Source organism: Lepisosteus oculatus, chromosome 9, assembly GCF_040954835.1.
Source record: "Lepisosteus oculatus isolate fLepOcu1 chromosome 9, fLepOcu1.hap2, whole genome shotgun sequence".
In the NCBI taxonomy this organism is placed as follows: Eukaryota; Metazoa; Chordata; class Actinopteri; order Semionotiformes; family Lepisosteidae; genus Lepisosteus; species Lepisosteus oculatus.
This window is the reverse complement of record NC_090704.1, coordinates 23,494,103-23,511,243: the sequence shown is the minus strand read 5'-3', so window position 1 is coordinate 23,511,243 and position 17,141 is coordinate 23,494,103. Positions and strand designations below refer to the sequence as shown.

Genomic DNA, 17,141 nt, shown 5'->3' with positions numbered 1-17,141 from the left:
TGGGGTTCCCCAGGGGTGTGTGCTTAGTCCATTGCTCTACTCCCTCTATACCCACGACTGTAAGGCCAAACATAACACCAACTCCATCATCAAGTTTGCCGACGACACCACAGTTGTAGGTCTGATCACAGACAATGATGAGAGGGCCTACAGGGAGGAGGTCAATCTCCTTACAAGGTGGTGTGAAGACAAAAACCTCACCCTCAACATCAGCAAAACCGAGGAGATGATCGTTGATTTCAGAAAACTGCAAAACGGACATGCCCCTATCCACATCAACGGGACTGAAGTGGAAAGGGTCAGTAACTTGAAATTCCATATCACTAAGGAACTCACGTGGTCTCTCAACGCCACCTGTCTGATCAAGAAAGTGCAACAGTGCCTGTACTTCCTAAGATGGTTGAAGAAGGCTAAGATATGTCCCCAGATCCTCAATAACTTTTACAGATACACTACAGAAAGCACACTGACGGTTGCATCACAGTGTGGTATGGCAACTGCAGTATTGCTGACCGCAAAGCCCTACAGTGGGAGGTGAAAACTGCCCAGTCCATCACTGGGGATGCTCTCCCATCTATCCAGGACATTTAAGACAAACGGTGCTAGAGGAAAGCTCCCTCCCTCACTGTTTGACCCTCTACCATCTGGAAAAGAGTACCGGAGCATTTGGGCCTGGACTACCAGACTCAGTTTTTACCCCTGCACTATCAAACTATTGAACTCCCAGCCTCTCTCACCTATGATCTGAACCCTCACAGTGCCTTCTCTCTTTATAAAAACGCAAACACACATTGAAATCTACCTTCATGGCAAGAAGTTAAGTCCCCATAATTTTCTATCTTTATTTCATTCTGTTGATGTATGATTTTGCACAACTGATGTTGTTTTGCACATTGCCTGTTTTCTCTGTCTTTCTTTTCTTATACAATTGTATTGTTGTTTCTGTTGTACTGCTTACCATCTGAGAACTTGCTAAATAGCACTTTGTTATACCATATACCTGTGTATGAGTATAATGACAAACTTGAACTTGAACTTGTTTGTTTAGATGCAACTTTGCAAACCGAAGCTGTGCTGCCATGTTATTTTTGGAGAGAAGGGGCTTTCTCCTGGCTACCCTTCCATGAAAGGCATACTTGTTCAGTCTTTTTCTAATCGTACTGTCCTGAACTTTAACATGTTAACCGAGGCCTGTAGGTCCCTAGATGTAGATCTTGGGTTCTTTGCGATTTCTCTGAGCATTATACCTTGGGGTGAATTTGATGGGGCGCCCACTCCTGGGAAGACTGGCAACTGTCTTGAATGTTCTTCATTTGTAAATAATCCTTTGCACTGTATCTTGAGAATATATCAAAAATGTTCTTTGTTAGATTGAAACTGCACCCTAGAATTTTGCTTCTGGGACAAACACCAGATGAACTGCCATCAGAGGCAAAGAAAGACTTGTTTAGAATTGTCAGAATTGCAGCCATGAAACAAATCACCAGAAAGTGCTCCAAACCAGACAGGCCTTGTGTTTAAATATGGAAGGTCTCTATGAATGAACTATATCTCATGAAGAAAAGTACCCACAGAATTAGAAATCAAAAACATATATTTATAAAATGTTAGCCAAAATGGGAAAGATATGTACAGGTGCTCTCTTGGTAATGCAATAGCACAAAAATGCAGCAGAAAATTAGAACTTCTATAAAAAAAGTATTTTAACTTATTTTCATTTTCGAGTGTATATGCTCTGCCTTTGTACTTATTTTTAATGCTATTTTTACTACATAATAGCATATAAATATTTATCTGATTTTAAAACTATCTTATAGACTAAATCTCGATACCACAATCGACCTGCACTACCTCGTGAAGCAGCCTTTCCATTTAGCAATCTGATCTTAACAGATCCCTGAAGCTAAGAAAAGCAGGGCAGAGAGAGACCTGCAGTGAAAATCACATCTCTACTCAAGTGCTGTAGGATGTGCTGTCCTGCGGATGAGACATTCAACTGAGGTCCTGACCACTTGGTCATTAAAAGCCCCATGAAACTCTGGGAAGAGTAGGGGGCCTGAAAACCAACGCTCTGGTTACATTCCACTGGGCCTGCACGATCTGATCTTTCTCATTTTCACCTTTAAAGCAACTGCTGAAGTATTTCCTTCTCCATCTGATCAGCTGTGCCTGGGGCAGCTGCACATCAACTGAAGTTAACAGGTTTTAAAGCGGGTCTCTTACTATATGTCTTTTGGGATGAAGAGCACTATACAAATGCAAGTTATTATTTAACCATGATGGGCTGCAGTGTTACAGCTACGGGATTTCTTACAGCCTCTGTTTTCAAAGGACCTATTTGCATACAAATTGAAATCCCAGTCTATACTACTATTCCCCTCAAGTGTACACTACTGATGTCATACTCCAGCATGGTTTCATTTTGAGGTTTCAAAAAGGAGTAGCCTTTTATTATATTCAACTAAGCTTTTTTTAAAGCGGTATTACTGCAATATTGTTTCAGTGTTTTTACATGGTGATTATGGGAATTCTTTAACAAATGGTCTGAAAGGGAGTTCTGGATCATGACGCAACCAAATGAGCAAATATATAACCTTTGAGCTGAATACAAGCAGAAACTGCAGAGGAACAAAAACAACAAACTGAAGGCTGGCAAGGTGATGCAATCTTTTTAGAACCCCAAATGAAGCGGGTGAAAAGATACAGTAATACGTAATTTTTCGTTTTTGGTTTTCTACTGGTTGGAAAATGGACCTAATAGTACCTATAACAAACTTTTGATCCATGAAAGCTTTCTCTCAGAGCACGGGCTGAGGCCCACTGCCTGCTGTGGGTGCTCTGAGCCTGCACCATCGGGATGGGTATTAACGGTTTCTGGTGCAACAGGTACGCTTGAGACCTGCTGTCTAGTTGAAACCAGAGACCTGGCACCAAGTGATGATTAATATCTTACAGTTCAGAGTGTTTCCAAACAGAGCAGAGACCAGTTTATTATAGCAAGACCTGAGCAGAGTGTTAAGAGAAGTTGAAATTCTATACGTTAGATTACTAAAAGATGTTAAGCGGTAACCAGTTTAAACCACTTCATGGCACTACACTACACTTTATATTGGAACTTCCGCTATAAAGGAGAGATAAAACTAAGCATTTAACTTTGTCCACCAGTTCTGCGAATTTTTTCTAAAACTGTTTGACGTTTCTACCATTTCCTCCTCAATTCAAATGATTACGGGCCTTCTATTGTCCTCTAAAGCAAAAATTTCATCACAGTGCAAGCTTTTGAATAAGTGTTAGAGGTACATTCATCATTAAATCATTAGAGCTTTTCTTTTAGTGCAATCAACACAAATGGATACAAAGCTTAGCACACACATGAGCATTTTACATTCAAAAAGTAAAATCCTAAGAATGTTAACGCTGTTGGATGCATGTAAGGTCCAAATGACACCAGCAAGAGATGCACTGCTCCTCCAACCAGCTCTCCCGCAATGCTTAATGGAGGGAGCCAGAGGCTGCTATACTTCAACTATGGCTGTAAAGCAGTTGTAGGCGTCCTTCTTTCCCAAGGCTGAGACAGCTCAAGGCTGTGCAAAAGCACCACCAAATTAAAACCTGGAGTAATGCCATACTGGTTTTAGCAAACCCTGTTTCAATGAATAAATTCCAGAAAGCACTGTTGTGCATCCAGATCAAGGTTTCCCACCTCTGTTGTAAAGCCTAGCAGACAAACAACGATAAAAGTAAAAATGTTCTTGGTCTGGCAAACTTCTCAACCTTTCTTGTTAGAGTAATGACTATGTCTGCTTGAAAGATATTACTTGATGGATAAAGACCAGTAGTTGGGTAGCAGTGGTCCCTTACCGGTCTCCTTGTTGCTCGAAGTCGATTTTTCATTTGATGTCCTCAGCCTCAACACTTCGTCGCAGGAGGCTCTTTCCACCAGAAGCATCGTTCCTTTAGTTTTTCTGCCTCAGGTCCTGCATGTCACCTTGCTCCTGGTGCCATCAATCATCTTGAAACAAAGCCACTGTTAACTTCCTGTCAGATGGTTGATAAAAAACAAGAACTGCTTTAAATCACCCCACACAATAAATATATTGCAGTTGTCTCACTAGCTTCAAAAATGCCATTATGGCTTAGATACATTCCTGAAGAGACTTTAACACTAACAAGACATTTCACATTTAAAATTCTGTGCTATTCTAATAACAGCTTGCAAGATTCCTAGACTCTTGATGAAAATGTCAATGTTACAGTTATTGTAAGGCCTAATTTATAGTGCTGTACATTAGGAGTTTTTGCACTGTTCCTTGATTATACTGGATGTGAACAGCATTGGAAGAAGGTGTCTGTTAAAATAATATTAAAAGACACTTGTTGTCTCTCCTTCCATCTGAGTAAGGATGAACTGTACGCAATTTGAAACCCAAGGCACTGGAAGATTTTGCCTAAGGTATAAATGACAGAATTATAGTCAAACCTGCTTGAACCACACCCTATAAAGGCCATCTTAAGGGTTCCTTTAATATTGTGCAATCCAGTCACACCTAACAATGGTTAACAAAAAACAATAAAGCTTTTTATCCAATTAGCAAAGAAAAGCTGTTTACAACTAGTAGGAAACCCATTTGAGATAGCCTGACACAGAGATTCCTCTCACTCATTAATACTGTAGATCACACACAGAAATCTCTTCAAGGTACAGAGCATTTGCTGCAGAAAAACATCTTAAAAAATGTAAATCATCTTGGCACACAAAAGGACAGCAAATGTGTAAAGTCTACGAGGAACCTTTAAGAAAAGAACCTCACAGTGCATACGAGGAGCCCTTCACTCAGTTTTAATTATGTAGAAACATGATAAAAGGGGAAAAAAACAAAACCAAAACAGACCAGAGATAAAGCCTGTGACAGGTGAAATATCGAAAGAGGAAAACTGCATAGAGATTAAATCAAAAACCGTTAACACCCTCACTTAATCCTACAACAATTTTTTTTTCCCTAAGGAAAGCATAAATTAAATGGTTCAACCCAGACAGCCTGCTTCTTTAGTTTGGTATTTATGTCATTCTCAGGCCATGTGATTGAAATGTTGAAGGGCCCAGAATCTGCAACTCATTTCTTGGCTAAAAGAAGGATTTCTGGAATCATTTTGGGATAACAATCGAAAAGAAAGGATTATCTTTCCAAACCATTTAATGTAATGTACTGTATGGTTCAAACCATGCTGCATTTGCACAGCTCTGATCCTCAGGTAATAAACATGATTAAATTAAAACTGATCAAATTAAATGAACACAATATATTACCCAACTTTACTGGTTGAAAATAAATATTCTGGTGTGGGACCATACAGCAAGTACCATGGAATGCGCTATATAAAATAAAAACATATTATTAGTAATACATAATTATTAGAGATCGACCCCTTGCCTTGATCCTTGACTGCATTGATCAATAAACCTGCAAGCCAATCCAAGCAATTTGATATGGTGATCATGACTCATCCTCATACTTTTTTGAGGGGGTTCCGTGCCAGATCACCTTTAAAATGCTGTAGTACGGAGTAGTGGTTAGGGCTCTGGGCCCCGGGCTGCAAGGCTATGGGTGTGAATCCCAGTTAGGATGTCGATGTTGGGACTTTGAGAAAAGTACTTCACTCACACCACCGTAGTAACTATATACTGCAGTATAAAAGGGTCTTCAGATAATTACAATAAATGAAAATGTATTCTCAATTGTCTTCCTTGTAAAATAGGACTACATAATAAAAACAGGTCCCAGAAATATTTAGACCTAATTGATAAGTAATGCTTACATTACTAAATCGGTCTGGAAGGCCAAATCAAACGCAATTTGGTCACACGTTTCACAGTTTTCAAGGCTAGTCTCTGCTACTCAGAACATAAACAGATGCTTCTGTGCAACAACATCTGTCTGCTCTTAAACCAAGGTATCCTGTAAGAAGAAATACAAACTTCAGAAACCTGCCAGTGGGTGCAAAATAAACTGCATAGACACAGACGCTGTCAGTTAAAAACTAATCACAAGATCAAACTTGCATTTCAATGGCATTTTAATGAAAATGAAAACATGAGTACAAGTATTTTGAATTTCCCAGTACTTTGTACAATGTGTTCATTGCATAAAGGATCCAAGTACTGTACTTAATTATACATTAATTAATATTTCACATGAGATTTTTTTTTTTACATGCGTTTCGTTCTGTTAAAAGGTTTGCGGCCACAGCCGACAACTAAAAGTTATTTTCCCTCACAGAGCAACACTTTGAGTTCCTGGCATGAACCATCACCTATTCTTCTTGCCATTTCTTCATCATCAAACTAAATAAAGGACCCTGAATCCGTTCTACAAAGAGCTTACCCTCTTTACAATACTGATATATTTCTGTCCATATTTTACAACAGGCCATGTTACTGGTACATACAACTAGTGCTATTTGATAAGAACATCTCAAAGCTCAGGGATTTTCAGCTTATACAGGAAAAAACTAAAATATTTGCAGACTAGTACTTGTTTGCTGTGCTGAGCTTAATGGACTGGCAGATCACTACATTCTTTCCATCAGGCTGCTAACAGTGTTAAACGATGATACTCACAGCCTGCTTTTTTCGCCATGGCAACCAGTGTTCTTGACACAAAAACCAAATGGGCAACAATAGTTACTATATGCAGAAATAGCCCAGTATTAAGGCAGACACAGGTATTTTACTGCTGTCTACATACTCTATATCAGTTTTCAAATAAGAAACCCAGTGTAAATTTCAACACTAAAGGTTCCATTGGTATCTAGTGGTGATTAATATCTTCCAGTATAGAGTGTTTCAAAATCCAGCAGACCAGTTTATCACAGCAGGACCTTCACCAAATTTTGAGAGGTTGAAATTCTATATATTACCAGAAGATGCTAATTGGTAAACAGTTTAAACCTCTTCATGACAATACATGACAATTCAGATCATTAGAAACCAGACAAAATTAAGCTTGACCTTTTCCCCCAGTTCTGCAGACGTTGTCTTATAATGTTTGATGTTTCTACCATTTCCTCCTTAATTCAAATGATTACGGACCATTAACATATCTTCTCTACTCGTCCAAAGCAGAAATGTCAGCATAGCGCAAGCTTTTGCATAAGTGTTAGGCGTACATTCATTATTAAATCATTTTAAGAGCTTTTATTACAAATCAGTTAAAACCGATACAAAGCTTAGCACATATTGGGGCATTTTACTGTCAAAAAGTAAAATCTTAATAATTATAAAGCTAGCAAGAACAAAATAGACTAATTTAGGTTTCCCATGGGAACACATTTTTCACCGTCGTTCTTGCTACATATGATTCAGAAAGTTATAGTATCAAATCATCAAATACCGGCGGCTAACCCTGACTGCTCCTGTCAATGTTCTTCTGTGACAAACTGTAAGGAGCATTTAGAAAGAACAAAGTGTGACCCAAATTCCTTAGAGATCGGTCCAGAACCTGAGGCTTTATTCTGCTAGAGCTGACATTACGCAATCTGTTGTAGCTTCATGTGCAACATAATACAAAGGACAGGCTAAAATGTTGCCCTTCGTTGAAAATGTAGAACCGAACTCCTTAAAATATCGCAGTGCTCAAAGGTTCAAATGTGGCAATAAATACGCCATAAAAGTTGCTTTGTGCTCTGCCTTACTAGTTGATATTTAATGATTGCTCGAACTTGCACCCATTATTACTATTCATTATTATTTTATTTGCTTAGCAGGCGTCTCACCAAAGGGCATCTGTTATTAAAATGGTGAACAGTGCTTACCGAACTTAACAAAAAAAAAAGTAACCGAGTGTAACTCACTGTGAGGGTATAGTACGGTGTTGGTTATGTATTTTAGCTTTTTTAGCAGTGAAGCGCCAGCGGAAAACAGCAGATATCTAAAAAAAAACTTACAAAGTATCTGTAGAAGCACTGTATAATTTGCGCTAAACTCATTTTCTATTTCAACTTATTCTCTATAATGTTTTAAACCCGAACATTTCTCAAATAAAATGTGTTGTCTTTAATGATGTAACTATATAAAAAAGACGTTTAAGCCACAATTTAAAAAAAAAACTTGAAACGTTATCTTAGTAAAAAGGTAAGTCCTTAAGTAATTATATTAGTGTGCTGCAAAATGGATGTTTTCAAACAGACGTGGTATGTGAGAAATATCAATCTTTTACAAAAGAACAAAATATGATACCCTTATCTTATAATGACATTTATTGTATTGCAAATGTTTTATCTAGAGTGAATATCACCTGAACAAAAATGCACTGCATATGCATGAAGCTTTATATAAAAAGCACAACATGGAAAAAGTCTAAATATGTTCATTTTAAATACTGCCATCGTCTTATTTCATTGCTAGCAGGAGCAGCATGGGTTATACCACAGCATGTGATACTAAACTGCTTTCAAATTAATGTATAAACATATATAAATATGAATAAAAAATACAATAGACTTTTGAATTAATGACTACATACGCAGCAATAATTATTTAAAACAGATCTAGTTTCCTTTCATCGGAAAATAAATGCACTTACCTTTTTCTGATTAGTGTAGATTCTGAGAATAGCTTCCTCCCAGAACTACACTCACATGCAGCGTTCCCAACAAGATCGCCCGCTGTAGCCAATGACAATGGACCTGTGGCATACAAAGGATTCTGGATATTGAAGTTCTTCCCAAGGTTAGGGCTGGTACGCAGACTAAAACGAGAAATATGAATTATGAAGCAAACAACTGTGCACGGCATACGAATTTATATAGTAATTCAATCGGCTCCTTTGCTATGAAACATTATGAAAAGGGCGTTACAAATGCACACATCATTTTTTTGTGCTTTATCTACTAATTGTTGTTTGGGAAAACACTTTACATGACGGAACCGATGCAATCAAAACCTGTTTCCGTTTCGTTTGAATATAAAGAAGACAATGCAATGATACTATGAGTTATTTCAACTCATTGTTTTATGTGTGAAGTCAACGTGCAACTTCAGTGTGAAAATTTACGAATTCTGATGAGCAGTGTAATATTCAATCATGGGAATAATAAAGTTTCAAATGAATATTTGAACTGATACGGTGCAAATTGCAATTCCACCCTCTTCCATTAAATCAGTTAATCGTGTGACAACGGGGAGAAAACCAATATGCAGGCAAACAAATTAATCTTTCTGGTTCCGTACATGCCTAAATATGCATATACTTGACACAAAACTTCACACAGAAGTAAACATGACACCAAATTTTTAGCATGTCCGAACCTGGACAGGAGTTAAAACAGTCGTTAAGTGACACCTGTGTATTTTCACTCGAAGCCTTTTAGCCATCCAAATAACCGATCTAAATAATGTGCAGTGGAGACATCTGTAGGTCGCGAAAATGAAAGAGGTTTTATATTGGCAGTCAAATCATTTAAAATCCATCGGTCAACAATAGTAGATGAACTTAAAAAAAGGCATAGCAATATGAGGTTTTATTCATTCATCAATGAAAAGCTTTCATAAAATTAAGATAGTCAAGTCAAGACTTCAAATAAGGAGAAGAAATGAAGTTTTTTTAAGAAAGCCACCTCTTTTGTAACACTGCATAGTGACCACAAGAGGACACTCAAATCTTTTTATCTTTCTGACGTTAACAATTAGAGGCCTTTTACTGTACCTTCGATAAATCTTGAACCACCCCTGATACTGTTATTAAAGGCAGATACATTCAATCTTTGCATTCTCTTTGTCCATATTTTTTTAAAATAAACTACTGTAATTGAAAAACAAAAACAATCACCAATCTATATTTTGAGAATTTCCTTTTTTCATGCGTTTCTTTCTGCTAAAAGGGTCGTGGCCACAGTCGACAACTAAAACTTATTTTTCCTCACAATTTTAGTCCCTGGCAGCCTAAACAACTGGCACCATCCCACATCCCCACATTCCACTGAATAAATGGGCATCATGGATCTTCATCCTTATACTGCACATGATGGAATGTGGGCCAAAATAAAATCTAAAGTAAATTAAAGAAATAACATTAGGAACATTATAAATCAAAATGAGATCGTCCAGCCCATGGTTTACTTGTAACACGTAGCCAAGGACCTCATCCAGTTGTTTTTGAAGCATCTTATCTGATCCAGACACCCACAAGTCTTGGTGTGGAGAAATGTCACCTATGGGTGGTCCTGAATTCATACCCACTTAATTTTCTTGGCTGTTTTTCTCACTAGAGATCCCAATGTAGTCTGCCAGATGACTTTGTCAATACTTTTGAACATTTCCATGTATTTCAGGTCCCCCTATAATAATAATTATGATTCTCTTAAGGGCCACACTTGATCTCATACTTCTTTAAGTGGATTTCAGAGAGGCAATTCTTTGCAATATGTCATGTCATTTTCCAAACCGCTTTTATACCATAAAGTGTCGTGGGAAGCTGGAGCCTACCTGCAAACAACGAGCGTAAGGCAGGGTTCACCCTGGCCAGGGCGCCAGTCCATCGCAGGGCAAGTGCAAGCCAGTCATACATAGGGACAATTTGTAGGCCATGGTAAAGGCTGAGGGGGGAAATTTGGCCAGGAAGCCTCCCATCAACATCACCACTCCCTACGCCCTTCAGTTTTATATACTGACATCAAAAGATATTTACCACTTAACTGCAGCCAGTTCACAAAGCCATCAAGAACATGAGAATCATTTTTGGGCATAAGTAGTTCAGGTGGGTAGCTATGCCAGCATGCATAGGGTGCAAAGGAACAAGTAAAGGTTTATTCCATGCTGAAAAGAGAATAAAGGAAACACAATATTTTGGCTATGGAGCATTCATTGGGCATAGGTACAATTACAAGCTACTAAACAGATCCATCCATTCTCTAACCAATGTATCCAATATAGGGTTGAGGGGAAACTGGAGCCTATCCTAGAAAGCAATGGGTGCAAGCATACACAGGATACCAGTCCATCGCAGAGCTTGCACAGATATGCACACACTCACCAAGAGCAAGCCCCATTCATCTACCAATATAGCCTTGGGCTATGGTAGGAAACCAGAGCACCCAGAGGAAAGACAGGGAGAACACAGAACTCCACACAGATAGCACCTCAGGAATTGAACCCAGTGCCCCAGTGCAGCACGGCAGCAAAGCTAACCACTTTGCCACCCCACAAATATGATATACAATTTCATTATAATAAATAACATTTGTCATTAACAGGGATAATCAACACCATTACAGATAATGGCATGCACAGCCAGCGTTGGAAGTAGTCCAAGTTGTACACCGATGGTATATGTTCTGCACACAAGATTCCTGATGCTGTTCCATTCCTTTAAGAGAGCCAGGAAAAGCACTTGTCTCTGAGCCCAAGATGGCATATCCTAAGTTCATCTCACAAATGCTGACTGGAGCTCACATCTGTCAAGTAGGGATTTGACAGCATCACGGTTGTAGTTACACAGGCAGATGTGCTTTGCCCTGCTGGGTGAACCTGCAGGAAGGGAAGCAAGCGATGACCCAGTACTTGACCAATCTTACCGACTGCATTAAGTTGTCTTGACTTATAGTGTTACAGATCATGGCCCGATATTGACAGATTGTGTTAGGCTGTAACATCTTGCCTGATTAAAAAATGCTGGCTAGTGTGCTTAGACTTAGTCCCGTTTCTAACGTACCAGTGACATAAAGACACTGTACTCTTTGCAAGGGGAGTGTATTATTTTCTTCCTGTGCTTTTTCTTCTTGATTTTCACCATGCTTATCATTTAATAGGTTAAATCAGCCCAAAACAAGTCTCAGCCATGAATGATCAATTAACCAAAACAAAATTACATTTACTCAGTATCCAAAATAAGTATACTTTATTTATCTAAAAACATACATGCATAGAGTGACAGTTTTGGTTTGATATACAGTATACCTTGTCTATGTTTTTTCATCAAAATTCATATATTGCTCCCTAATAAATGGTCCTGTGTGGCCTTTATAGGCAGATTATCTTTAAATCCCAGAAAACTGTTGTCTTGATAAGTTTACTGATAGTGGAACTTCTTGAGTGATGTAGACTCCAGATACTTCCAGATGCTGGGTTTGATCTAAGTCCCAATAGTAAATGTGTATCAACACCTTTAAAGAGACAGTCCCAATGGTTGACTGGATCCTCAGTTAAGATTTCTTAAAGCTACTCTCCCGATTCCTTCCAATAGCACCAATCTTGTGTGCTGAGGCGTCAGGGTATCCATTTTGTAGAGGCTTTCGGCAAGCTTAAATATGAAGATAATGTCTAAAATACTTCCAACAGAAATCCCAATCTCTTATCTGTCACAATGTGATGCCATTATTAAGGTTACTGGCATTCATATTTTCTGCAATGATACCAGCAGGGTATTTGGACCCACACTCACACCTGAGTACACATTAGCAGGTCCAATCATACCCAATACTCTAACCAAAAAGAGGATATTAAAAAAATATCATTATCATGTACTGTATTTACAGTACAAGACAAATATTCCAATGGCAGCTGATGTAACGGCAATTAGAATTCACTACACTGTGAATAGTACTGACATCACTGATCACCTATCCATTTTTGAGGGTCACAAAAAAGTTGCAGCTCATGTTTTGCTTTTTTATCCAATAGATCCAAGGTGATGTACTGTAGCTGTACCTATTTTTTTAAAACGCACTAACTGAATCCAGGGCACTTTAAAACCCTGATGAAAAGATTGATACGTGGAGCAGAAGATGTGTTGTTTCTGATTTTTTATATTCTCTCCATCCCTTTTCATAACACAGAGCTGGCTTCTTCTTTCTGTGACTACATACTAGAAAGAAGAACCATCTTGTTTTCCCGTCTTGAAACCTTGCTCTTCATTACACTACAGGTTTTGGTTCCTGTCTTGCTCAAGCATTAGTGTAAAACTGCAGAATCTGCAAAAGAGAAGTCAGAGGTTGTCTGATTTCCATAAAAATATCTTTACAGTCAAGGGTGAAATTAACCAAAAGTAGCAAGGCTCATCATTCCGTGTTATGGAAACTAAAAAAAAAGCAAACCTTAATGCCCTATGGCTTTGTTCTGTAAACATTTACTGTGCCCTAGTGCAACATGGGTCATTGCAGTATGCTTTGTGACAGCACCTACCCAGGGAAACCACTCCAAAACACAGCAACCTATTGGTTGACTTCCTCTAACTGGCATGTCTGATAACGAGCACAGAGTGAAAGGAAATCAGAGCAGTACTGATGTCAGTGAGGCAACATGAGTAATGAGTAATGAGTACTGAACCACAAGAAATAACTTTTAAAAGCTAATGGAGGTTCCCATTTAAAAGAACTCAGTTTTGGCTTGTATTGGCTTACCTCTGAAAAATGCTGAGGATTGGTGTGGTGACTGGATCCAGTTTACGTCAGTAACTCAGTGAGGAATTTGGGGTTCTGACAGACAGTCCCAGGGAAAACCAGTCTTGCCAAAGCACAACCATTAGGTTGAACAAATGACAGGAAAATTCAGGTTGATGACGAACCCGGTTGGCTGTTCACCTACGCATCCAGTGGCTGTCACTGTGGGATGCAACTTGATTTCATTTTCAGAATAAAAAAGATTTTTTGCTCCAGGTGAAAAACCTTTGTCTCCAGGCCACTATTCAACAAAGGCCATCGAGCTAATTGTCAAGATGTATAAAATGAAAACATTTCAGATTTTCATCATAAAAAATGGGTGAGCTCATAAAAAATTATCTGCTGTTTGCTATAAAACATCTAGTTGTAGCGGCAATTTCATACCATTATCTGTACATCTCAAACATTCTTGGTCGTTTTCCGTATGAAGATAACTTTGCCTTAAATTAATAGTTTTTGTAATCGTCCGTTTTGTTTGTAAGAAAGTCTGTGCTACAATTTGTTAGAAAATGGCTAACTTGCATAACCATGTTGATGATCTAAATAAAATATATAAGGTTAAAAAAGTCTTGTAACAGGGATAAGTTGAAAGACACCCAGATGTAGTTTGTTTTTAGGGTGTTTCATACATTAAGTGATCTAATTTTTTTCTGTAACAGCTATAAAAAGTCCATTTCAATCATGTGGTTGGGTTTCGCTTTTGCAGTGCAGACTCTGACTGAGGTGTCTGCGAGGACACATGCAAGCGAGCCTAGCCCCGCAAACTCATCAACCTTGACCACTGACCTGAAATTAGTTTGCTTGCAAAAGAAAACCCACATAGTCTCTTTGCACACCAAGTGTTACTTCTTCTGTTCTTGGGCAAGATATTCCATTAACACTGTTTTGGAAACAAATATTTGTAGCTCTTATAGAATAAAGCCCACAATGGTGCAAGTGTTTTGCAAATGCCATATTATTTCCTAAAGGTGAGGTCAGCAGCCCTGTAGCATCCTAATATAGAATCGGTACCTCACTGCACTGAAAGGAAATACAAAGTTTAGACTGTGGCTGATCACATACAGTAGGTGAGGCAAATGATTTTGTTGCAGTGCATTCACCTTAAGATAAAAAAATGTTATAAAAAGAACAAGGGTACATACTAAATTTGCCATTAACTCTCTCAGCTCCTGTCCACTGACACTTTGCATGGTCCTATTCACATTCCAAAAGGCCTCTTACAAATGTGTTTCTACAGTCTGACATACAACAGGCTGAAGCCTGTTACCAAAAGCATGAATTCAGTAAGATGCAAACATAGTGACAATCCTTGGTGATCTCACTAATGCACAACAAAGATTAAGTTAGGATCTTACCAAACCTAAACTAACAGAAGGAGGAAACAGGCTTTTCAGATAGTAATAATGGACAGACTCCAAAGACAGAAACATCTTCAGAGCAAACGGAAAAGGAAACTAGTGTTCATAAAAGATAAGCTTTGAGAGTGCTCATTTTAAGTATTTCAAGTTTAAAAAAGGAAATGTTAACTATTTTTTTTAGCAACAAAAGAGGACCTGGTCTTGAAACACAGGCGTTGTACTAAAAAAAACAGAACATTATTTTAATCTTTTCCTGAATTAGAAAGCGGCAGAGTGGTAAAGGGGATTCCCATTAGCCACAAATATGTTACCTTCCACCTTCAGGAAGATGACACTTGAGAATAATCTTTATATGTATGCTTACGGTGGGAACAATTCAGCAAGAGCGAAATAAATTACTTCAACCAACAACAGAAATTAAGAAGTACAGCCATTATGAAGAAATTGCCTTTTTGCTTACAGTTGGTTTCTATTTGAACTCTTTTCCATGAAAGAGAAAAGGTCAGAATGACTTTCCTTTCACTTCTGTATTTTACACAAATACAAGGATTCATGTTTTTTGTTGTTGTTGTTGTGGTCCTTAACACATTTTAATTATGTTGGTCAGAATATCTCTATTAAGGACTAATGTGCTAAACTTGTATTTACTCCTAAATCAAGCATATTACTGTGGTTTCCTTAAACTTATAATTCTATTAAGTTAGGTCAACAGTTTCCAGGGGGGAGACACACAAAAAAACATCTAAAACCCTAAGTACTGTTTTATCACATCTTCATCATTTTGTAGTCTTGCAGTCAACTGTCTTGCTGGGCATCAGACATGATATTCATAAACCATTTGCAACCTCTTCCAACAGGTGCTGACAGAGTAATAATACCCCGTAACTGTAAACTAGCTAATGTAGCACCCATCTATAGAAAAAAGTGAAAATGTTGACCAAATAGTCTGATTTTTTTATAATGCATCTATTGTGTTTGAGGTTATAGAAGTGATAGCTCTGATTCAAGGGTATAGTCAATGTTGATTTAAAAAATACTCAACAACTAAGATGTCTTTGAACCTGCAAGAGCAGTAATGCAGACCATGTGACAAGATATAACTCCCAGACAAGATAGATTTTCCAAAGACTTTTGACAAAGTTATACATTAAATATCAATTCTCAGATGGTAGGCATTCAAGGTAATGTATGTTGTCTAAAAAAGAGCACTGAAATGGGATCTCCAGTTGTAGAGATGTAATTAAGTGAAGAGTCACACAAATCTATATTAGTACCACTGCTCTTCCTAATTTTAAACATCTAGATTTTGTTAAACTAAAGTCTGCAGATGATACCACATGGGGAGGATAAGTAAAGCTTAAAAAATAAGACAAAATGGACAAAACTGCTAAATGGTATTTAACGCAGACAATGCTAAACACAGGTAGCACAAATTATGACTAGATACAAGACGGGAAAAAAGAAGCTACATGTAAAAAAGATTGTCTATGCTGATACAGATTTATCGCCCATCAGTTCAAGACAATGTGGGAGAATCCATAAAAAAATGAGAACATAATGTTAGGACATGTAGCTTAAAGTGCAGGATTTAACAACATCACTTTATTAGCCATATACAATTTCTTGCATTAGGAATTCATCTTTTCACATACCCCGGCTTGCTCTCCATAAGACACAGACAGGGAGAGAGAAGCTTGGGGTCAGAGCACAGGGTCAGCCATTGTACAGCGCCCCTGGAGCAGTTGGGGTTAAGGGCCTTGCTCAGGGGCCCAACGGAGTAGGATTCCTCTGCAAGCTGTGGGATTTGAAACGGCAACCTTCCGGCCACAAGTGCAGATCCTTCGCCACAGAGCCACCAATCCACCCAAATCGAGGGATGTTATGTTAAAATTGTTCAATGTACTAATGAGACTTAATTAAGAATATTTTGTTTAAATTTGGCCACCACACAAAAATATTACTGCTCTGTAAGCAATAGAGAGAAGACTGACCAGATACATTGCAGCACTCAAAGGAATATCATACAATAGACTAAAAGACTGAGATAAGATGAAAGATATCTACCCGACAGGTTCAGAATAGTGAAACGTGTTTCAGGGTCATGAGAGTGAAGAGTATTTAAAAAGGAGGCATTTTCTTAGACAAAAAAATTGCTGGAGTGGGGAACAAAGAGCCCATCTATGTTATACAGTAGATGCTGATACTCCGATAAGAAATGGCTGGATTAGACCCTTGGACTCACTTATTAGCAACCGGACAAGATAGACAGGCCAAAAGCTTTTCTCTCATTGCATCCCTTCATATGTTCTTAGATCTATTATCTGAATAGCACATACCCAGGACATCCAC

The 17,141-nt window shown here is 38.2% G+C and overlaps 1 protein-coding gene across 1 annotated transcript in view; it reads right to left on the bottom strand.

Moving 5' to 3' along the window:
- samd13 (sterile alpha motif domain containing 13) overlaps positions 1 to 8,728 on the bottom strand; it is a 31,724-nt gene extending 22,996 nt beyond the window's left edge. Inside the window, exons 1-2 of the mRNA XM_006634977.3 lie at positions 8,583 to 8,728; positions 3,862 to 4,038 (exon numbers count right to left, since the gene is read on the bottom strand). Coding sequence (XP_006635040.2) covers positions 3,862 to 3,949 — 88 coding nt within the window. The 5' untranslated portion in view covers positions 3,950 to 4,038; positions 8,583 to 8,728. The remainder of the gene's footprint in view (positions 1 to 3,861; positions 4,039 to 8,582) is intronic.
- Between the last annotated feature and the right edge of the window lie 8,413 nt (positions 8,729 to 17,141).